We start from the raw sequence: 23455 nt of genomic DNA on the forward strand, positions 1-23455 counted from the left end.
CTTCTTAGAGGAGCAGATTAAAATGCCCCTCAAATTATGCTATTAGTGACGCCGGGGCCACACCGGCGCCACCACCTCGGACTGCCATTTTATCGACACGGGCCCCCACCCGTGACGATGGCGGTCCTACGGTCCCTGCTAATAAAACTAAGGAACACCATGAAACTCCCAGCCGTCAAGAGTTAATGTTATAACTAAATCCGACTCGTGTATTCGAAAATCCGGGTTCGTATGCTTCTCTTGCCCGCTCTATATAGACCCTGAATGATTATTTCTTATTAATCCATCAGTCGATATAATGATATTTCTTTTAAAAAGATATCTAATCATGTATATTGAAAAAATCTTTAATTCTGTAGATAATTAAATTTAATTGATTATTTCTTAAACCAATAAATTTTAGCTATACATATTTTAGCAGTTTATTTATACAGAATTCTGTTTTTATTTATACATAAAAAAATAGATAATTTTATTTAAATACAACAAATTAATCTTTATACTGCCTTTGTCCTTTGTCCTTTGTGTTATCCGAGGGAAAAAATAATTACATAGTATTATATCCCTTTTAAAACTACTTAACTTTTATTTGAAATATTTTTTAATATAAGAAAGAAAAAAGCCTAATATATTAGAAAATACTCTTGAGACACTCAGTATATTATATTATATAATCGGTTATATTTTCATATTAAAAACAAACGAGATATTTCAAATAATAAAAATACAATGCTCTGTTTTAAATTATTCAAAAACATTAAAAATTATAAAAAAACGCACTAAGAATGACTGTTTTCACTTAATGACTGATAGAAGCAAAAAGTAAGTATTCTGATATTATGATTAAATTGTGAAAAAAAAATGTTTTAAATCTTTGAAAAAATGACAACATTAAAAAAAATAATAAGAAATTAAGTACTATAAATATATGATAATTATATAAGTATTACTTTTAAATTTATTGTTTTCATATATATCATGATTTATATTATCAAATTTTATTAATAAAATGTCAACTCTTGACAATGTTAAAATGAAAATATATTTAGTTATTATTATCAGAACGTCTCTATTTTTGGTTACATGTCAAACTTTGTATAGACAAGGAGATTAAATTGTGTGAGAAAGATAGAGATAGAGTAAAAATTGTGATTCAGCGCCATCTTCAGAGTGCCGCAAATGAAACACAGTATGTAAGGACAGAAAATAGAAAAAAAAAGATAGATATATATTAAGAATTAACTACCGTTGCCATCTTTTTAATATTAAAGGAAACTAGTTGTTCAATAGTAGAAGAGAGCGAGAAGTGACTATTGTCTCCATCTCTTAACTTCTGAAAACATTTCTTCATTGACAAACTTCATGAAGTATTGAAAAGATGACGCTAGTAGTTAATTTTAATTTTTTCTTACCATAGAACTACCAATTTCCTTTGATACTTGAGAGATGGCATTGATAGTTAATTCTTATTTTATATCTATCTCTTTTCTTTTATTTTCTGTCCTTGCATACTGTGTTTCATTTGCGGCACTCTGAAGATGGCGCTGATTCCATAATTTTTACTCTATCTCTGTCCTTATCTTACTATTTCCTTTCCTTGTCTATCTATAATGACGTTTGATTACAGATAAATTATAAAAACGTCAATGTACTTTTATAATTTCTTTTTTTAAAAACTATAACGTCCTAATTCTACATATGCATATAAATATATTTGGAATATTTAATTTATATAATTAATTAATTTTTTAAATTTATTAACTTCATATTTAAATTTTATTTTATATAAAAAGAACATTACATGAAATACTTATTCAATATTTTTTTTCATTATTTTCATAATTTCTATTATTCAAATCATATTAAATCAAAATAATTGAAATTCCCTCAATATAATCATAGACGATAGTAAATTTGTATATCTTTAGGTGTCAGCAACAAAGCAAATGGCGAATACTGTCAAAGGAACATTGAATTATCAAATAAACGAAATCTAATTTTAAGAATTTTTCTTATTAATTTTTTATTATGCTGATATTTACTGTATAACAATCACTCATATTTCGTATTTTTCTTATAAATGTAGCAACACTTTCGTATGAATTTCTCGTAAAAATCGATAAATTTCAAGGGTCAAACGTCGAACTTGCGCGCAGGTTTCTCTTGAAGTGTTATTTCTCTCGTAAAGGATCTACGCGTCAAAATGTCCACGTCGGTGACAGACAAGCTTCTAGATGATATGAACAGCATACCGTTGGCAGACGATGATCCACAAGGTAGGAAAACTTGTGTACCACGTTTCTGACCTACTTTTCATAATTTCAGTATCGCATATTTCATTATAACCTATTCTTAGATATTTCTTACTTTTCTGAGAAATATTTAATATTTGCTTTAGATCAAATTTCGCTGCATGAATTATTAAATCATGATTTTAATGAAAAATTAATTTAAAAAAAAAATGAATATATTTGTTATATATTACATGTTTATGTTTTTTATTATATTTATTAATATATTTGAGATTAATGTAATTAACTCTATCAATTAAATCGCAACGAATATTTTTTTAATGTTTTTCAATTTTTGGATATAGAGAATAAAGAATTATTTGAAAAATATTTAAAAATTTTTATTTTTTATAAATAATTTCATATATTATAAATGATTTCTTAAAAATTTTTGTTTGGAATTTTGTTTGAAATATATGATTCTTATGAATATTAATAAATTATTATATATAGTGATAATACCTGAAGAAGAAGTTCTGGATAATAGTTGCCACATATCAGATGCTCTTGGTAGTGGACATAGCATGGATTCTATACCATCTACATTCACAAATGGAAGTTGTAGTCCTAATAGTAAGTCAAAAGTTTTAATTTTATAATTTCATGAAAGAGTTAAAATATTTTATATCTTTAATATTTTATAATTATAGGTTTAGATCCTGATATAAGCCCAGATGAACAGGAAGAGAAAGCTAGATTGATTGCTCAAGTGCTTGAACTTCAAAATACATTAGATGGTGAATATATTTTTAAATTATATTAATATAATTATTATATTTTGTTTATAAAATATTTTACTTAAAATATTTTTTTATTTGTCAGATTTATCTCAAAGAGTGGACAGCGTAAAGGAAGAAAATTTGAAGTTGAGAAGCGAAAATCAAGTGCTAAGTCAATACATTGAAAATTTAATGTCTGCATCAAGTGTTTTTCAATCTACAAGTCCCAACACTAAAAAAAAGTGAATTCACGTTGTTATATTAGATGATAGATGTTAATGAAACAGAAATCTTAAAATAATGTGATCTTTAATCCTTGAATGAATAGTACGTACATATTTTTGATTATAATTGCTTCTTATTTAATTAGAAAAGAATAAAATTATTATAGATATATAGAAATCTCAAAATTTCGTTTAATATATCGTTTATTTTGTATTTATATGTTTCATTAATTTGTGTACGTACTTTTCATGCTTATTTGAAAGAAAAGAATTACACATATTTCTTTTGAAACACATATTCGAATTCATTCAACTTTACAATTCAAATGTGTGTATCAGAAAAAAATCATTGTTTAATTTTTATTTTTTAGTCAAATGCTTTTTACTTATAAAACGCTTATGATTGTTATTTATTTGCCAAAGAATTCCATTTTGTATTTATGCAATTAAATGTCGTAAAAAGAATTTAAACATATAAAGAATTTCAGTTATGATTTAATATAAAGTTTTATAAAGAATAAAATATACGACTTATGTAATATTAAAAGATAAAATTAATACTTGTTAAGATTCATAATTATCGATTTCTTGATATTTACAGGTGTATGATTCGTTTCCAATATTAAATCATATTTGTTGAAGTTAATTATCGCTCTTTGACATATTAATAAATAAGAAATAAGGGTAATAAATGTTTGTAATTACGATATTTAATCAAACATCAACATTTTTTTAATTGAAGCTTTCGCTTAAGAGTTTCGATATACGTGTATGCAATGTATGTAGATGTACAAAAGAGATAAGAAATAATTATATATATATATACACAATTACATATAAATATAAATATATTACATATAATTATATAATATATTACGACATATATTAGCGTTCTATATAAATTACGATATAAATGCTGCAAGCACAGTGTAAACTTTAAATTAATTCACTTAACTGACTGAATAAAAATTCCATTGACACTTTGCCTGCAGCATGATCGATCAACGATTGTAATTGATAAAAAAAAAGAAATGTATTGCAATTTTAAAACTGCAACTTGAAGTTTCAGTTGAAGGGCACAAGCAGAATGCACAATCTATTGTTGAGTAACACAGTGTTATAATAAACATTATATTCTATTGGAAAACAATTATTTATTTCTCATAGAAAATAACGAATTTTTATATTTTTCCTGTTGAGAACATTTGATTTTCGTTGTTAGTAAAAAATTATATTTATTACAAAGTTTTATATTAATTCGTATTATGCGTTTGATTTGTCGTTTGACTATAATTTATTTCATTTAAATTTTTATTTTTTTTATTTTTCTTGGTCAAGAATTCAAATAACTCTATATAATTTAATATGTAAATATGTATAAAATATTCATAGAAATTATTCTTGTCGTATAGCTAAAAATTGTATCGATTTTTGGCCCCAACTAGTTCTTGGTCCTGGTTTCGCACGACCATTCTTCTTTATTCCTATCCACCATCCGTAATTCGCATACTTTCGTGATCGAAAAGCATCGTAAGAACCAACGTTCCATTGTTCCCATTCAGTATTATCTTTATTTCCATTTAACTAGAAAAAAATAAAATTAACGTATATGAATATTCATTAATTTAATTGACACGAAAGAAAATTTTTTTATTCATATTTTATTAAAATACATTCAATTCGTATAGAAATCTTACATTATTTGCCTTACCTCTCCATACAAACGACCTTTCTTGTTGAAAGCCAGATAAAGACTGGTCTCGATATTTTGTATTCGTACCACTCCAAATGATACCGGTATAATATGAAGCAAAGCTGCAAATTAGATACGAATCTTTTTAAAAAAATTAAAACTCAAATACTTCAATATTTCCCGTTAATTTTACCATGTGGCTCATTCGTAGCACTCAAGCCTCGAACACGACCGGACTCCGACACACCGAGATGATATCCGGTTCGACAGAACAATTTGATTACCAAACAATTGTACACAGGATTTTGTGCCGGTTTCCTAGGATCCCATATTACGCAAGGCGAGCGTTTAACCGATTCCGCCGTGATGTAATGCGAAGTTCTGTAAGAGAGAATTCAATATTTAGAGTCTTCAAACACGCACCTGACGTCTATAAACGTAAATACCAAGTCCACAAATATACACTTAATTTTAACAATACTCTCTTAAAGAGAGAAACTTTTTAAACCATTACATGACAATTCGTTTAAATTTTTCTCTCTCTTAAAAAAAAAAAAGAAAAATGGCGTATATTATTTTAAAAAGAACGAAAAACTTGATTTATTTACTCGTACTTTCAATTTTATTATTCGATAAATTAAAAAATTTCCATTTTCACAATGGTGAATTCATATTTAAACGATAGAATATTGTTCTTGACCAAACAATGGTGGCGAAGACAGGATACGGTGTAGTAGAACACGAATCTGATACGAAGTGACAGGAGGCATGCTATTTATAACATATCATTACGTTTGGAAAAATGGGCCGATCGACTTTTCAGGTCAGCAAGCTTCGTGAATGAAGCGTGCTTCGTTACACCGTAGACGTTTTCCAACCCCGTTAATTTTAAACAGATGCTTGAGGGGAAGGAACGCAATGCCGACAGACTTTATTCGACAAGCGGTGCGCATCAACCAACGATAATCAAGCTAATGGTATCAATCAATCGAGATGTAAAAAGTATATTAATAATTTTCTTGAATTCAAGGGAGAGCACTTTATGGAAGATTGATATAATTTTTAAAATTGAAAGATATCGAATTACATTATAATCCTTCCTTCATCCAAATATCTTTCATATCTTCAACACCTTTTTAATCTGAAACATGAAATTTGATTATTTTTACACTCTATTCACTATTCAAAATAATTGAAAATTTATCAAAACAAATTATAAGCAAGTAACAATATTTTTCTAAGATTTTAACCATTCTCTATCGATCGATTTAAAGAGAAATATTTTGATTCTATTGATTCTGAACAATATAAACAAAATATAACGAATAATATGCATGATCGTCTTCATTGGATACAATAAAATTTCACGAAAATTAAGTAATATTTATCGCAAAGGATATACTGTGTCACGAGTGGTAAATTTTAGTAAAATCTATTTGCAAAAATTCCTCCATTTCTAAATAAGTTTATTTATTATCTTATTTGCAGTAATTACTTCTCCCTTTCGAATGAAAAGTGTCCAAAATCCTGCGTATATTTTAACGGAAGCGCGATCGAATACAAAGTAAAGATTTTTCTCAACGAAGCACAATATTCCAGTTTAAAATTCACCGAGTTTAAAAATGATTACGTCTTGACATTGCGCAAATACGCCCCCGTTAATTACGCGTTGAACGTGCTACGATCTATTTGTTGAAACTCGAGCATACACGGTCATAAACGTCGATCCTAATTTTGTGTTGCACGTCGTGCGTGCGTACTTTAATGCAATTCGCGCGGAATTGCAGCCTCGTCGGTTGCCACGGTGCTCGAATGCCGGTAATAATATAACGTGAACCGTACCTACTCCCTACACCTAGTGACCCTGCAACAATATAGAGCAGAAAGTTAATCGAATCAAGTGATCAATGAATGCATATCCCATATCGTTGCGTGGGGTGGCTGATGGCTCTTCGTCAATTTTGTAATTTCAAGGTGTCACGGTATTTTGCGTCTTTTTTCAAACAAAGCATCACGTAAAAATTGCGTAAAATATTGGGAAATTGTATTATTCTATTATTGTATTATTGTTGGAAATTATTTGGAAAATAAAATTGATCAGATACTTTTAAACTTTCGGATTGAATTTTACAAGGAAAACATCTTGACATCTTGAAATATTTGTTTGCGAAAGAAGTACGATTCTTTTCTTCTCCATTCTATATTACTTTTTCATTTCCATGCTGCAAACAGAATTGAATGAAATATGACAACACGTCGAGAGAAATAATACGCTATCATATTTTATCGTTCACTTACAACTTCTGTCTGTCTGAGAATTTTGAGAAAAACATTTAGTTGGCACTTCTTGGATTCCAATTTTACATCGGTTTATCGAAAACAAAAAGAAAGTCGAAAGTCAACGATATTGGAACACAAAGATAGAAACATTTTTTGAACAAATGTATTTTCACATACATTTACTTGAGACTGTTTCTAACGAATCAATCAAAACTGATTGAATCGCGATCAAACGTTTTGATCCATTTAATTATCCACAATTGACACGAAAATCTGCGAAACATCGTACCGAATTTTAAACATTGGCAGAAGAATAAAACGCAATTTACCTCTACATGAACGAACCGAACAATAACTTCGCAGATGTAATTTCCCTCTAACGTGTTCCTGCAATAAGCGTTCATTAATCACTTGAATTAATTCTCCATCTAGCGTACCGCAAGAAGTTAACAGTTTTAAATTTCCTATTATTCATATCTAGTCCCCTACGCTCCTATCGAATCTCGAAGGTGAAATTAATCAATGTATGTCGTACATTGTAAAAGGGTCAATGGACAAAGCTTTCAAGTTTCTAAAAGAGAAACGAATGGTTAAAGGATAATTATTATATGGTAAACAAAAGCTCGGAGACGTGGACGGTGTTGCACAAGGAACTGTAACGAGTTCATCGATCATCTAACTAGATTTATTTTCTGCCTCGTACACCGTCGTAAAGTCGCTTTAAATTTATCAATCTTCGTGACGTTTTAATTTATAGATCGTTAACCGGGGATTAATCGAACGGATAATTAAACAGCCTTCTTATCTTATGAGCAGAATATTGTTTAAAACATTTTTTAATATACGTTGACTTAATAGATTTTATCTTGTTATATTTGTTTCACCTCATTTTCCAATTAGATCATTATAATCAATTAAACCTTGGTAATGGCCGATTTTTTTCTGAAAAATCACATTGAACAAGTTGAACAGTTGTTATACGAACGCATTGGATTTGTCTAGTTCTTAAACGAACCGGCAATGTACAAAAAATAAAAAAACAAATATAATTTTGTTAAACAATAGATTCGTTCTTGCATCAATTTCTTAAACCAGAAATACTTTATGATTATTTTTAAGAATGTAAAAATTTGATAATAGGGCTTTCACAATGAGTTACTCGTGAAATATTCAATAATTAAAACGATTTTCGAGAACAACTCGTAAATATTTTACTCTCAAATATTCGCACTCTCAAAGGCGAATAATTCAATAGTCTGATATTGTAATATAAAATATTCGAAAATGAAAACGTTTGTTAATTTTTAAAAAATTCTTTAAATACAATACACAATTGAATCGAAAATGGCAGGAACAACGAAGCAAGATTGAATCTTATTCATAAATGAAAATGGTCTAAACTCAGAGACAGGAAGAGAATAGCTAAATTTCGATACTTGGCGTAATTAATTATTAGATACCAGATTTCCCGCAGAGCAACAAGTTAATTTCCAGCAATTTAAATATCAAATAGAATTTTAATTGGAAAATCCTTTTTTTTTCTAAACGAGGCCAGATTATCAATTAAAGTTTATCATCGAATCGTAACTTGATTAATGCCCGAACAACGTAACGAAGATTCGATCTTATTCTCGGCTATCGACAGCTCGTAATTATCGGCAAAATACCCGTTCTCGTCGAACTTCACTGTAGTGGTCGGATGCCTCCTGGTCTCCCTTTTCCTCCTACGATCCCCATTGATCTCCTTTTCGCTAGCCGGCCCTTTCTCCTCGCCGATCGATAGATCGGAATCGTAGCTATCGTCGCTACAACTGTCATCGATGTCGCTGCATTCCTCGTCGCATGTCGGTGCCTCTAAGTTCTCGTGAATCCAACGAAGACTCATTCTCTTATGATAATGATCTTCTACCAAGTTGATACCTTGATATTTAAGATAAATATTATATATAGGACGAATGATTTCTTGATGAATTTTCTTCAATTAGAAAATTTAATATTATTTTGATATTTGTATCCTATGTGATTCTTTTTTTGAATTTTATCATACAAAAGATATTTTTTTCATAAATTGATGATGGCGAAAACACTTTTTAAAATTTACAGTATAGAACACTTACAGTAACGATCTATTAATTCATTTTTTAAAAATTACACGATAAAACGTTTCTAAAGATTACGGTGCACTCTTGATACTTTTAAGATAAATTTTATCAGGACGAATAATTGGAATTTAACTATTATTTTAATATTAATATTAGATTCGATATTATACGAATTGTATAAAAGATATTTATATATATAAAAAACTACAGTAGAAATGTATGATTCCAATAATTTATGTTTGAAAAATTATAGAATATTTGACTTAAGATTTTAAATTTCAAGTTTGAAATCAAATTTTACAAATTTTGTGTAGAAAAAGCGCGAAAAAATAAAATTAGAACTTATACGGAATTAAATGTACGGTTCGGAAATAAGCTATAAAAACAATTCGATATAAAAAGCAAACGTGGATAATAAAAAAAAGTAATCGAGATTTTACGTAATGCACACCTATTAACAGCATCCCAGGAGAATATAATTGTACTGTTGAAATCGAATAAATGAAGCAATGCAAATACAGTTTTCAATTTATTTAATACTTTGTTCAAATCAATATTACGTCATATCAATAAATAAAAATAGAACTATGAAAAGTTTATTTGTGTTATATTGAATTTTTTATGTATGCTATATTGTAAAAAAGAACTGTTTCTGGTGTAACAAATAGAAAACTAACGGTGGTTCCGGTCTGTTAATGTTTAATTATAGTGATATAGAAATAATACTACGTCTTGTGCACTGATCGATATAATATCATGAATTTTAAAATTTTTTCTCGTAATATAAACTATTAACATGGAAATAAAAAAAAAAATCTATTTAATATTTAATATCTATTCACTTTGTGTTCTTGAAAAAAATATCTAGTTTAATTTATCAAATTTGTGAAATCGATGATTTCTTCGAATCGAAGAATATTAATAAGTGCACTTTTCACTTATTATCTAAAATTTTGAAATCGCCCGCCTTTCTTTAAATAAAAAATTCACTTTCCAACTTTGCAACACTTATATAAAATAATTCATAAAAAGTTTCACATTTTTTAAAAAAAACATCTTAAACATCTTACTACTTAAAGAAATTTAAAAACAAATTCTACTTCAGGAATGCACAATAACATTCACGGGAAAACCATTAAAGATAAGACAAAGAATTCAAACAATTCTTATTTTTTTTATGCAAATTATTTTAACGATAATTAAACAAAACAAATATATCAAATAGATTCTACTTCTTGGAAAAATTACACTATTATTGAACACTATTGAAAAACGCAGAGATCTAAGCAATTCTTATTCTTATTTGCAAAAAAACCCTCGCAATTACGCAAGGAATTTAAATTACCTAACTCATCCTAGGCCACAAAATCACTCGAAAAAAGAATTTTAAAAATAACAATACCGTATCTCAAAATATCGATTCCACGATTACACAAAATCTCAAATTCCATTCTCGCGAAGATCTACAAAAAAAAAAGTCCACTCTTCAAACATGAAACTCACTCCGTATACCACGATTCAAATAAAAAAGAACGAGCGTTTCCTCACCTTTCTCAATTTTCTGGATCGTGCCAAATATCCAATATTCCAATTTCCACTAGTGATTCTCACGGTGATCAAGATTCGAAGGAAACAAAAACAGAACGATCGATCGACAGTTTTCGAAACACTACGGTCAAGCAACAATTGGCCAATTGATCAGCTGTCCGCGGTTCCGTTTCACGGAGTTCACGGATCCATTGTTCGCGGACGATTCATCGGCGGTCGACGGATGTGCGCCACAGCCTACCCAGGTGCCTCCGCGTTTATCACACGACTGAGCCGGCTCCGGCTACACGTCGTGGCTACACGTTGGATAATACTGGATATGACGCCGGCCTATTGGTTAGACGGCGTAGTAGTCAGCGGTGGTCAGCAATTCGAGGTAGACTAAATTAAAAACGGGTACACGGGAGGCGAAACGCGAGAACTCGACGGAACGAAAGATCTTTTGTCAGCGCGCGCGCGGACTCGCGGAATTCTGTAAACGAGACGGCGACGCCACTCGTCCGAGTAATGATGCCAGTCGAGTACAGACATTTCGAGATTTCATATGTGGAACGTCAACATGGTCTTTCAACCCTTTCACGCTCGAACTTGCGTATATACGTGACACGGCACTTTGGTTAATTACCCAGTAACCGAATATAACTTTTTTTTAAGTGAAACAGGTTTTAAATTTTCTAGCCATTACTATTGGAGGATTTAATCGCGGCTGATCGGATATTTTTCGACGGGAAATATTGTCTTCTTACATGAAAATATATGTTGAACTATGCAATATTCTATGCAAAATGTTGAATATAATTTTATTATATAGATTTATTTATATAAAATATAACAGTGGATAGATTTTCTTGCGATTTTGAGCTGAAAAAGAAATCAGAAGTTTTATTTGAAATATAATTAAATTCGTTTAAATATTTTTATATTATTATTGTGTCTTAATACATCGACGAAGATCTTTTTTACAATTTTTTCTAATAAGTGAAATTTTACATTATCCTTACGTTATTCTATTACATACCATGAATTTAGAACAATCGTGATGATGAATGAGGAGGTAATTTACATCGGTAATTAATATATGCAAACGTACTAATTATCGAACAATGAGAGAATAGTAAGGAAAAAAATAGTTTGTTGAATACGTGCCAATGAATACATGGAATGCAAAATTAATATTTGTTCCATCTCATGTGCATCTCTTATAGTTGGATAACGTTACCTTTATAATGTGGCCAAGTCTGGTCTCCATCGTCAACCACTATGGGACATGTCCGTGGTTCTTTGACATGTAACAACGGTTGTGGTTAATATATATATAGACGACCACTACTCATCTTCCTTAAAAAGTTCAAACTGGATTATCGATGACCAAAGTTCAAGAGTAGTACGTAGACTCGTCTAGGATGAAAGTATCGTTATTCTGTACTCGATACTTTCGCATTGTTCGTTTCGGGTCGATCCTGAATTACCAGTCGTGATACACGAAGCTTCACGCTTTTTTCTCTGAAAATTGAATATAATTACGGAGAAACATTAGTTGCTAATGATTCAAATCTGATTTAATCGCTTGTGTTTTTTAAAGAAATGCAAATTTTTTTTTTTTTTTGAAGAAAAGAATTTACAGGATGTTTATTCAACAATTCTTGTAACTCTTGCTCTTCCTAATAGTAAACGTCCTCTTGATTAATGCATCGCGTGAAACCACGAATCCCAATCTGCATGTGCATTCTTAGAATCGTTCTTCATCTGTAACTGATATTTTAGAATCTAATGTATCTGTAATATGTATATGCATGATTTCTATAATGATATATACGTATATATGCGATATAAATAAAGTGTAAAAATGATACGTTATTAAGATCTTGCAATTTTATATTTGTCTCTCTTTTTCAATTTCACTAAAAAAATAAAAAACAACAAACGATTAATAACAATTCATATTTTACAGAATTAAAAAATTTAGGAAAAGCTTGAAATAGATTAAAAGAAAATTCATTAGTTAAATTAACGCAATTAATAATCAAGCAATCAAATATAGTTTAATAACTCTATCAATTACAATCCAATTCACGAAATGTTATCCAAAAGTTTCGGTATTTTAATAATTTTGTTCCTGATCATTCAATCACTGTTTGACGTAATGGTACATACACAGGTGCGCGTCTATTAATAGAGAGTACTTAAATTTAACTTACCGATTAAATGATTGGACAGGTTGATTAATCTCGTGTCAAACAGAATCATTCTGGTAAGATAGTATTGTTGGACAAACAGATGGTCGTTTGGAATTTCTCGATCACTGACAAAGTCGAAAATTACACAGGAAATTTCATGGTATTTCTCCTGTTTCCTAATCTAAGCTTCGCGTGCTGTTGTTCGTTTATTTTGTTCGGAGAAAATAGAAAGAAACGGCAGAAACCACAATTTTGCGAAAATTAAGGACAATCCTCGTATTGTCGAGGGTCGAAAGATGGTTTGTGGGTTACTGGAAAGGAATTGACTGATTTATGGTCGCGTGCGAGTATCATATCGAATCGATTATCTATTCAAAGAGTTTATAATTTTATGCTCGATATAGATAGTTTGAGATGCTACGCTCCAATTCGAAATTCGTATTGTTCGTGTGTAACGAAGTGAGGATGAACACGTGTATTTTATAACGGTATTCGAAGAATACGGGAAGAAATCAATTTTATTCATTTATCAATGAAGAGTACAGAGGAATACAAATTTATTGTTACAAACGATATGTATTTCAATTAATTATTTGCATTTTAATTCGAATTTTTACTTAAGCAAATTAACTTTCTAATTTGCATATATATTCCAATGAATAGATTATAAATATAAATTACCTATTTATGCAAATAAATTCTTCCATTCATAAATTGAATAATATTTGTTTGAATTAAATTCCTCTTATTAATCTGATATTTTCTTTTTCTACTTTGAAATATCTTTTTTTTAATAAAATGAATTTATAATTCATTGTAACAATTTAAATTTAATTTTTATTATATTCAATTCCTACAATCTCGCTTCTATTTTTGTTCCCATAAAACCATAAATCAAATATTGAAAACGACAAATCTTCAATCCGAATTGGCCAGTAACACGACTCGAAACATGACGTATGATTTATTAAAATCGTGAAAAGTCGCGATTCATCCCCCATGACCGCACGATGCACGAGCACACGCCCGTCTATTAATAGAGGGGACGTTGCTCGAATTACTGAAACTGATAAAGCTTGTCGAGAGGTAACTGAGTAATTCAATTCTCTGTGACGAGTTTGCAACGTAGTTCCACCGATTCGTCTCCCTTCAACGCCGGTTTTTCACCTTGATACGCAACCCGACCTAGAATTAATTGTTTCCATGGAAGTGGGGTGCGCCGGATACCACGTGCATTATGCTCTATTTGTTCGCGGTTTATTAATCTACGTCTCGATCGTCTAATTCTCACGGATTCCGATGCTATCGATAGCGTTTGACGTGTTTTCTAATGTGAAAGTTTCGTGAAAGTTTGTCAAGTGAAAAGTATGCTGTTTTTATACAATTTATATTTTTAGATGCCAATACTTGTGACTCGAAATTTTGTAACTGAAAAATAATTCTTGAATAACGTCTATATAATATGATATAATATCTTAAATGAATTTTTGTTATAAATAAAAAGAAGTTATTGATATATGAATGAATTCTTTGATATAATTTTTATTTATTATTATTATTATAGTACTTACGATAAAAACAATCAAAGAAAATCGTTGATAAAATTCTTCAAACGTATCGCTTTAAGTTTAGACTTCTCGATCTTTGGCTTCTCGACAGTCTTCGACGTCATCAAACTCTTTTTATCTGCTTAGTAAGATTCTCTCTTTTACGCACATCAAAGCTGCTAAATATACCCTAGCTATCATCGAGTTTTTACTACGAAAAAAGATCCTCTTCATTCCTCACAGACAGATTAAATAACCATATAATTAATTTATGAATTTTCCAACAATAGAACATTAAAGTTGGCAGGAAATTAAAGCAAAATATAAACATCACAATCACTATAATAAACATTTATTCTTGATAATATAAAATTACATGTTTGCAGTTAACATGAGACACATATCATACAATATTTCACAATAACAAATATGCGTATTCGATACGATACGACGGTTGCGCAAAGACGACTATTATCATTAATCCGTGCGGGCAATGAAAGTCATCGTCATCGAATCTTCGAACGCATCTAATTTTTATTTTTTTCATTAATTCAATAGAGAAAAAAAAAAAAGAAAAGAAAAGAACACAAAACTCGAGCTTTGTAATTGCATCTCGTTATGCAGCTACAGTTAATGATTGTACTACCGTAATAATCAACTAGAATCTAAACGATCGCTCTTGAAATATAGAGGTGTTATTTAATTTGATTAAAATCATCTACTGATTTGTAAATATTTAGACGAACAATGAAATAAAGAAAGAACAAAGAAAAAATTAAAGAAAAGATACAAATGTAGCAAGGGAATTAGAAATGAGGAAAAGAAAAGTTATTATAGCCGTCACATCAGAGGAATTTTTCTCATAAATAGCACGGGATAACTATATTACAAAAATATACATGTGAATCGTTCGTCGATATTTCACAGAGCTTATGGAAATTCGACGTTATTTTTTATCAATGGTCGATAGAAACAGCTGTTTTCTTGCGACTTTTCATTTCATTGAATTTTTCCTATCATTATGCTAATTACATAAATACACGTTTATTTACACATTCCTCTCTGTACGTTCTACGGTTAGTAGTCGATTGGAAATATATCGGCGTTACTTGAGAAAAATATCTTGATTTTTAAATTAAAGCGCACGAAGAGATAATCTTATGCAAAATAAGGACTAATACGTCCATTTTCGATTGTACCATTTGTCAGTTTTATATACAGAAAAGAGGGGGATTTAGTGTCACGGTCGCGTGTCACCGGTAGCTAATTGGTCAACTATAACTTATAAAATATAGCCGAGAGATGCTATATTCAAGTTAGTCAATGTGGTCCCATTAGCCACTTCCCCATTTTGGTTTCACACGCAACTGAACTTGACACCTGAAACATTATAATTTTAATCGTTAGATTGAGAATTAAGAGATGACAAAATAATGTAAATAAAATTATTAAGAAAAATTTCATTGAATTTATCTTTTTTTTTTTCTTAATTTTAAAATATATAATCTATAAAATTATAATTTTTTTCTCTTTTTTTACCAATATTAATCTGAAAAACAATTAGACGCTTAATAAAATTTATGAAAGATGGAAAATTGTCGAGAAATTATTGACGTTTACCTAATTATAATCATACGTATAAATAGTGTAAGCTAAATGCGGATACCGTCGTCACTGGAGTAGCAGTTATGGCAGTGTAATTTTTGATTTCTAACGCGAACGTCTGTTCCCATTAATCCATCACCAAGTCGAACGTGACACACGCAGCATTTGAAACATTCCATATGATAGAACAATCGTAGACTCTCGATAATCATCGCGGCACCTCGACCTGACGAATAATAAAATTAATTGTTTTATTTTATTTTCCTGAACAGAATTAAAAGAATAACGAGAATTTAAATAATATTCACAATATTTCAATATAAATTACTATTTTATTAAAAGATTTTTTACATACCTAATTCATCTCCACAATGAGAGCATTTCTTTTTCCCGCTAACACTTAACATTTTCTCCTGGTTCTCATTATTCATCGGCGGTGATTGTTGAGGTTTCTGTGGTTGCATAACATGTTGCTGCGATTGATGTTGCAACGCGGACAAATGTTCCTGGCTAGTACTATGTTCCAATCTGTAAAATTAAATGAAAATTTATTTATTTCGTTTTGATGCTTTCATTTCAGACACAAATTTCTTTTTGAATATTAACCTTCTTCTAGGTGGAAGAGGCTTTTCCTGCGCTCTGTTTTGCACTCTTTGCGTAAGAGTCTGTATGATAGAATCGGGTAATGGTTTACTGTCTGTCCTTGTAGGAGCAGTCACATAAGGAACCGACGTTCCTGTTATGTGCATTTGAGGTTTTCGCCCTGGCGATCGTTGATTCTTTTCATTGATCCTTCTTTGTTCCGCTTCCTGTACATAATATCGAAACGTCATAATTTAAAAAAAAAAAAATCGTATACAAATTCGAAGAATGATTTTGCACAATTATTAAATTTTAAGATATTTACCTGAATGAGCCAATGATGGTGATAATTCAGATCGTGAGCACCTCGTGGCACGTCGCTCTTCCTCCGTTGCACCCATTGATCGCTTTGAACGATTCGTGGCCGAGGAACTGCACTGAGCGCCTGCAACGTTTGCTTGCTCATCTGTTGTCCAGCATGGCTCGATAAAGTCGTAACTGATGCACTGTGTCTCAAAGGTGTATCCATTTGCTGAGGAATCGAATCAGCCGAAGGAATCCTGCTGCTCCTGTACATTTTATAAAATTATCCACTTGTTAGACGATTACACATTTTCATCGTTGTTTCGTTGTTATTTAAAATTTTACTCGATTGGAAAAATTCTTGTACAATTTTTAATCATCATGTTTTATTGATATTATTAAAATATCATTGTAATATCGAATTTTTTTGATTATTATATTATAATCGTTGCTTATTCGTTAAAAAAAAAGAAAAATTGTGATGCAACTGGTATATTGACTGTTCAAAGATTACCAATGACTGCCCTCGTTAATCAGAAATTGCAAACAGTATGTCGCCCAGAAGATTACATCAGACGCAACAAAGCGGAAAGTTTTAACAGGAAATTAAGTGACACGATTAGTGGTACCATTCCGTCTCTAATTTACATTTCCTGTTAGTCGCGATCTGTTTAAACGCTGACATAACAATGCGCTATTGCAATTTCGTGAACTGCATAGCATTGCATCTGTTCTATGTAATTCAATACCTCAACCATTGAAATTAACAGAATGCGACATGATGGATAAATATACATGGTATGATTCTTACCTGATAGTTACATCTCTTTGTCTCTGCTCGATCAAACGCAATGGTTTAGCCGGTGGTATAGGAGGAGGTGGAGGTCTTCTTCTTTGCACGTCTTGAAGCTGAAGATTCGGCATAGACGATCTATAATTTACAGGTGGTTGATTCTTGAACTGTTGGATATTGTTCGCGGAGCTGTGCGCAACATCCTGCAAGGATTTCCACTGCTCTTGCAATTGTTCTGCCAACTTAAGCTGCTCTTGTTCACGATACGCCAAATTGTTTCGTTGACGTTTCAACTCTTCCTGCTGCAACTGCAGCAGTTCCCTTTTCACTCTGAGGACTTCCTATTCCAAAGAAAAAAAAAACTGATTATATTTTATTTATTTTAAGAAACGTATACATGTTTTAATATTTATCTTGGTTTTTTTATAAAGCTTGGAAAATAAAATGTATAATTTTTGCCAGGTTGCCTCGTCTTTGTTAGAAGCAAGCATCGAGAGAAAATGGTAAACGTTCCCTTACCCCGTAAGCAAACTCGTCTTCTTCATCGTTCGTACCAGCACCAACGTATGACGTGTTCTGCGAATAATTATCAACGATTCTCCCGTTAACAGTGCGATATATTTAATTTACAGCATGCAATATTAGAAGAATAGTTAGCATTTATTTTTCAGCGAAAATGAATTTTTAAAATAAGAAATGAAACAACATATTTTTCACAATAATAATAAATGAGAAAATTCGTTTGCTTATCTTGAAAATTTAAAAAAAAGAAAAAAAATATTTAAAATTCAAATCTCTCATACCATAAACCAAATTATACATCTCACTCCAAATGAACAACATTCCAAAGCATCCGCACCCACATAACAAAACCCCTCAAAAAAAAAGGATAATCAAAAGAAGAGAAATTAAAAAAAAGAAAAATCCATACCTCTTGTTCTCGAATTTGGTTTTCCATATCCCTGATACGTTTCTCCTCGATACGTCGCGCATCGGCAACCCTTCTCTCCTCCTCGATTTCATTCTGAATCCTCAGCTTTTCTGCTTGCGCCCTCAGCTCCTCTTCCTGCCTCTTCTCCTCGGCGCGTTTCGCCTCGGCCTCAGCCCGCGCCACCTCCTGTTGTCTCGCGGTCTCCTCCTGTTTCCGTATGTTGTCCTCGTTTTTGCGCAGCGTCTCCTCCTGTCGGCGCAGAGCCGCTTCCTGGGCGCGCTCCCTCTCCAACTGCATCTTCTCCTCTTCGAGCTCGCGCAGCTTGTGCGCCAATTTTTCGCCCAAGTCACTGTTTCGTCATGAATTTCAACTTGATTAACAACTCAATTGTTGATGGGCTTGCCCATCGCAAAAATTGTCTACGTAGTATACAATGCTTGTAAGGTTTGAGAAAACGTGGAGAGCCAGCAACAACGATAATAGCGATAGCGATAGTCAAGCGATAGTCAGGAAAAGACCAAAATTCATAATAAAAGTGTTTATTTTATTCATCACCGTATTGTACATTATTGATCCCGTGATACAAATTCATTGTAGTTTCATTATTTACATACACAATTCACTCTTATAGAAATATCGATATATATATATACGTGGTGATCACCGAAGAGGCCGGTTATTATTTTTATCGGTTTATTTGTTTGAAAAGTTATTGTAAGAAGTGAAACACTTGTCTGAGAAATAATCATGTTATTGGCAACTTCGGTCTCATCGACATGCTTCCAAGAACTACAAGAAATTACAACAAAAATTTTCGTGCAAATATCCAAGGAGAGATACGAAGAAAGAGTGCCCACCATGTCAAGCACCTGTTACTTAATTTAAAAAATTAAAGAGAAAAGGAAGATAAGAATCGTCTACCTACGGCAAGATATTCAGAAAAATTGCACCTGAACCGTTCTCAAGGGACAGGGAGAAGAGATATACTATTCGTCTATAGAGAAGCTACGGTCGATCTAATGGATTGTACTCCAACCATCCTCCGTGATTTAAAATTACACCCACATCGTACAAATAGTTTCGGGGAATTCCTACCTGTTCATCTCACGATTGTTCTCGTACCGCCACTGCTCCTCTTTCTCGAGGACTTCGATGATCTCCTTTTCTTTCTTCGTGATCTCGTCCTCTTCGGAAGACGTGACACTCGCCCCGAACGGTTCGCTACTTTGGCGACTGTGTTGAGACATATCGGGGCTGACAGGCTGTTTAGTCCAATCCTCGGCGTGGCCCAATTCCACGCCCGAATCTCTCTCGTGGCTGGAGTCTTGCTCGTAATTGCTGTCCGTGTCGTAAGAGCGACGATGAAGCTGCTCGATGCGTCTCTCCTCCGCAAGGATCGCCGCCATGTCTGGCGGTTTTGTCAGGGTCAACTCGCGTTCCAGCTCGTCATCGTTTACCTGGAAATTGAAGGTGATGATGATGCTCGTGATGGAAAGTTTGTCGAAGAGATTCCAAATATGCTTTTCTCGATTGTTACAATGATTATGAAGCAAAGGTGTAAATATTCATTTTCAAATGTCATATCATTTTGATATCAGAATGATGGTCACTTATTTAATCTCAATTCTTTAAAAGTTTAATTTTTATAATTTTTTTTTTTTTAATTTTAAAATATTTTTTATCTGCCAAAGATATGCGATCAACGTTAAAATTGTTATTCTCTCACCAGTTTCTTATTTTATATCACGTTTTATGATTACGATAAGGAAGCTTGAAAATCTAAAATTTTCGTTCGTGGAAAATTCATGCTTATAACATATCGCGGTCGATGAACGAGCATGCGGAATCTCATCAGCGCATAATTACGATTGTGAATTACGTAAATCCATTCACGTGCTTCAATTAATATCATTAAACGATGTTACGCCCGCGATATGATCTTTTGAAACGTGGGTGCGCCAACGAAACACACCAACTTCCGGAAACAAGTGAAAGCCATCCAACCAGAAGGAGGTGGAAACTCGTGAGAAGAAACGAAAGTTACGATCCAAGTGTCGACATTTCTGTCGTGGAAAAAAAAAAATTTCAACTCTCGTACACACTTTTTCGCGTTCGAATATTTCAATTTACATCGAAGTCGAGAATAATTCAAAGCGAGAATTAAAAACAAAACTGTACCCCTTCGATTCCAAGGAAATCAGAGCGTCTTGTGCGTAGTTCCTTCTTTATTCTGCGGGTGGAGTTCAATCTCTTGAGAGGTTCCACCGGAAGATTCTCTTCGTCACTGACGTCTACCGGAGGCGGCGGTGGTTTCTCCTTTGGTGGTTCCACGCTGGTCGGTGGTCCCAGAGGAAACGCCAACCCTGTCACTATTTCCTCGTCACTGGATAGATTCAATGGCAAAATCTGTCGAAACAAAACAAAATCCTTAGAGAAATGAAAATTTATCGAAATTGTCACAATAACTTCTTTAGAAAATTTCACACGATCATTTATTGTCACTTTTTTAATTTCAAGATTCCTCTTCCTTAGATAATTAAAAATTGAAACGAATTATCTACAGATTTATATTACACTTTTTCATCATTTCCATTACAAAACAATCTTCATTAGCGATGCAACCTGTTTAGAAAGGGAAAAACAGAAACAAGGGACGAATAAAGAACCATTGAATGCAAATGGCCAAACTTTCAATCCGATTCGAATTGAGGGTGGAAGGAAGCATCGTTCTCCACCTTACCTGTTTCGAGATGGGCGATACGGGGCTGAGCAGGCTGATCGTGTCCACCGTGTTCGCCATTTCCTGTTTGCCAAAGGTCAAGGTCGTCGGTCTTTCAGGCGCGGAGACGTTCTCAGGTGCATCGTGCACGTCGATCGCCTCCTCGATCCGTGGCTCGTACGTCTCGATCTTCACGTTCATCGCCGCTTCCTTTTCCTCGTGCTCCTCGTGTTCGACTGGCTGGCTCGGCTGGCAAATCACCGCCGCCTCCTCGTCGTCCGCTTTCTCGATAACGATCGGTTCCTGAAGAGACGCGGCACCGCGTTATTCGTATTTCTCGTGTATACCGAAACGGGCTCGCGGCTAGGCCACGAATTTTGCAACGCCACATTCTATGCAAATCGACGCGCTACGCCCGTGGACCAGGGTTTCTCAAACTTTCGCGATCTGTGGCCATCCTTTTCCCTTTCTTTTCTTGATTACACTTGGTTGTTATTATCATAGATTCGAGTCGAAATTATTGTTGGAGATGTATCGTGTAAATATTATTCGACGATGGCCGCGAATTTCTTTGTAAAAATTTTTCTGGGAATTTTCTGTTTTGACTTGAACGATGTTATTTGTATAATCGTCGAACCAGATTCGATAAGATTTGTTGACATTTGATAACTATTCCGTTAATTTTGTGATTTTTTCTTCGTGAATTCTGGGTTTTAGTTTAGATTGGTTATTTGATTTTTCTATTTTTTTATTAATGATTATAAGTAGTGGCAAGAAGGGAAGGCTTGGCTTTTGGTTTCTGGTTATGAATTTCAATTTATTAAAATGTATTATAGTGGAAATGAAAAATTGTTTTATACGTACGATGTTTAAATTTATGTTAAGTTTGTTTATTTCGATTAGTGTTGCGAAGATATTAAGAAGAATAAGTGTAAAACGAAGCTTGAGAAACACTGGATTTCGAGCAATAAGTTGAGAGGCAACTGTGGTTTCGGATGGAAGATTATTTTGCATTCTCGTTTGGGCCTCGTTTTGCTTTTTTATATTCTATAGACGCAGATGTACTGGTGTTCATGCATAACTATTATGATTTTTTTTTCCACGTGCAAAGATAAACACGAGACAAGAATAATTAATCTATGAAAATTGACAATTAAACTAATCAATATCAATTAAACTTATTCACATCAAACCAGATAACCAAGTTATAAAATAAAAACAGTTTTAATTTCACTTTGAAATGTATAAAAATCCGAAATTAAACTTATTCACACTAATAAACAACAGGTATTAATTTGGCTAATCAAATAATTCGAATAAAATTTTTCTCAAAATGAACGCATAAAAAGAATCAAATGAACTGAAGAATTTTTGTGTTAACTGTGTAAGTTTCCATAATTAATATTAATTGTGCTATTTTGTAATTAGAAAGACGTTTAGTCACAATAATTACATGCATCAGCCGCAAGAAGCACTCGTCTTCCATCATGCATCGGACTTACTATTTCGTAAGTTTTCGTGCAAATATCATATAAATGTCGTCAACTAAAGTGCGAGCAAATAAATGATAAGATCTTTCGGCAATAACGATAACGTTTATCTAAATCTTCATAGGTAGAGTGTAATTGATAAAAGAGTGTGACTATATAAATCCTGTATTCCCTATTCTGGATTAAAAAGTTCAATGAATAAACTTTTCAACGAAGATATTTTCAATATGATTTATTTTTATTCTTTCCAGAATAAAAATTTAATACATATATTAATAATTATATAAGAGAAATGATAATAGAAAAAATAATATAAGAAAAAGATAAAATCTTTTTCGTATCATTTTTTATAATCTTTTATAATCCAATTCAAGATAAATGGATCGAATAAACTTTAAAGTAAAGAAGAAAAATAATATATCTCTTTATCGGAAATAAATATAATTCTTGA

General features: G+C 32.0%; 3 protein-coding genes and 1 long non-coding RNA gene across 23 annotated transcripts in view; 1 reads left to right on the forward strand and 3 right to left on the reverse strand.

The window, feature by feature from the left end:
- Positions 1-1590: 1590 nt before the first annotated feature.
- On the forward strand, positions 1591-4381 carry LOC100865623 (uncharacterized). Its single transcript, XM_003694910.3, has 4 exons — positions 1591-2276; positions 2745-2864; positions 2942-3028; positions 3114-4381. Exons 1-4 carry the CDS (start codon positions 2204-2206, stop codon positions 3254-3256), a joined length of 423 nt encoding a protein of 140 aa, XP_003694958.1. The 5' UTR covers positions 1591-2203; the 3' UTR covers positions 3257-4381.
- Positions 1998-2556, reverse strand: LOC147656401 (uncharacterized). The gene is made up of 2 exons (XR_015294504.1): positions 2368-2556; positions 1998-2306 (listed from the first exon to the last, which is right to left on the reverse strand). It is a non-coding gene; the product is annotated as an uncharacterized LOC147656401 (long non-coding RNA).
- LOC100865738 (fibroblast growth factor 1) lies at positions 3944-14738 on the reverse strand. 6 transcript variants are annotated; one of them, XM_086915395.1, is made up of 8 exons: positions 14606-14738; positions 12480-12609; positions 12077-12360; positions 10858-11718; positions 8875-9127; positions 5121-5308; positions 4946-5049; positions 3944-4818 (listed from the first exon to the last, which is right to left on the reverse strand). In XM_086915395.1, exons 5-8 carry the CDS (start codon positions 9090-9092, stop codon positions 4630-4632), a joined length of 699 nt encoding a protein of 232 aa, XP_086771521.1. In that variant the 5' UTR covers positions 9093-9127; positions 10858-11718; positions 12077-12360; positions 12480-12609; positions 14606-14738; the 3' UTR covers positions 3944-4629. The 6 variants fall into 6 exon arrangements, with proteins under 6 accessions (XP_086771521.1, XP_086771522.1, XP_086771523.1 ...); XM_086915396.1 differs by lacking the exon at positions 14606-14738 and adding an exon at positions 13056-14201; XM_086915397.1 differs by lacking the exon at positions 14606-14738 and adding an exon at positions 13056-13159 and having other exon boundaries at positions 12480-12603.
- Positions 14739-14917: 179 nt separating this feature from the next.
- smash (smallish) overlaps positions 14918-23455 on the reverse strand; it is a 112214-nt gene continuing 103676 nt past the window's right edge. For 12 of the 15 annotated variants that reach the window (XM_012488304.3, XM_012488300.3, XM_012488302.3 and 9 more), the window contains 11 exons: positions 21536-21817; positions 20974-21201; positions 19891-20252; positions 18796-19144; positions 18384-18440; positions 17883-18205; positions 17094-17337; positions 16793-16995; positions 16542-16714; positions 16248-16412; positions 14918-15961 (listed from right to left, as the gene is read on the reverse strand). In XM_012488304.3, the coding sequence (XP_012343758.1) occupies positions 15939-15961; positions 16248-16412; positions 16542-16714; positions 16793-16995; positions 17094-17337; positions 17883-18205; positions 18384-18440; positions 18796-19144; positions 19891-20252; positions 20974-21201; positions 21536-21817 (2409 nt within the window). In that variant the 3' untranslated portion in view covers positions 14918-15938. Of the gene's footprint in view, positions 15962-16201; positions 16413-16541; positions 16715-16792; positions 16996-17093; positions 17338-17882; positions 18206-18383; positions 18441-18795; positions 19145-19890; positions 20253-20973; positions 21202-21535; positions 21818-23455 lie in introns of all 15 variants that reach the window. The other 3 variants (XM_086915386.1, XM_086915389.1, XM_086915390.1) reach the window with 3 other exon arrangements.

This window comes from Apis florea, unplaced genomic scaffold (genome assembly GCF_048593485.1).
Source record: "Apis florea isolate Af1SG1 unplaced genomic scaffold, ASM4859348v1 contig_3774_pilon, whole genome shotgun sequence".
NCBI classification, from domain to species: Eukaryota; Metazoa; Arthropoda; class Insecta; order Hymenoptera; family Apidae; genus Apis; species Apis florea.

Excerpts from the sequence above, each read along its gene's own strand:
- LOC100865623 (XM_003694910.3), top strand. The coding sequence starts at position 2,204 with ATGTCCACGTCGGTGACAGACAAGCTTCTAGATGATATGAACAGCATA. Across the intron at positions 2,277-2,744 it reads GGCAGACGATGATCCACAAG|TGATAATACCTGAAGAAGAA; the intron begins GTAGGAAAACTT and ends TATTATATATAG. Across the intron at positions 3,029-3,113 it reads ACTTCAAAATACATTAGATG|ATTTATCTCAAAGAGTGGAC; the intron begins GTGAATATATTT and ends TTTATTTGTCAG.
- LOC100865738 (XM_086915394.1), bottom strand. The coding sequence starts at position 10,760 with ATGGAATTTGAGATTTTGTGTAATCGTGGAATCGATATTTTGAGATAC. Across the intron at positions 5,309-8,874 it reads GTGAAGTTCGACGAGAACGG|AACTTCGCATTACATCACGG; the intron begins GTATTTTGCCGA and ends TCTCTCTTACAG. Across the intron at positions 4,819-4,945 it reads AAGGTCGTTTGTATGGAGAG|TTAAATGGAAATAAAGATAA; the intron begins GTAAGGCAAATA and ends ATTTTTTTCTAG.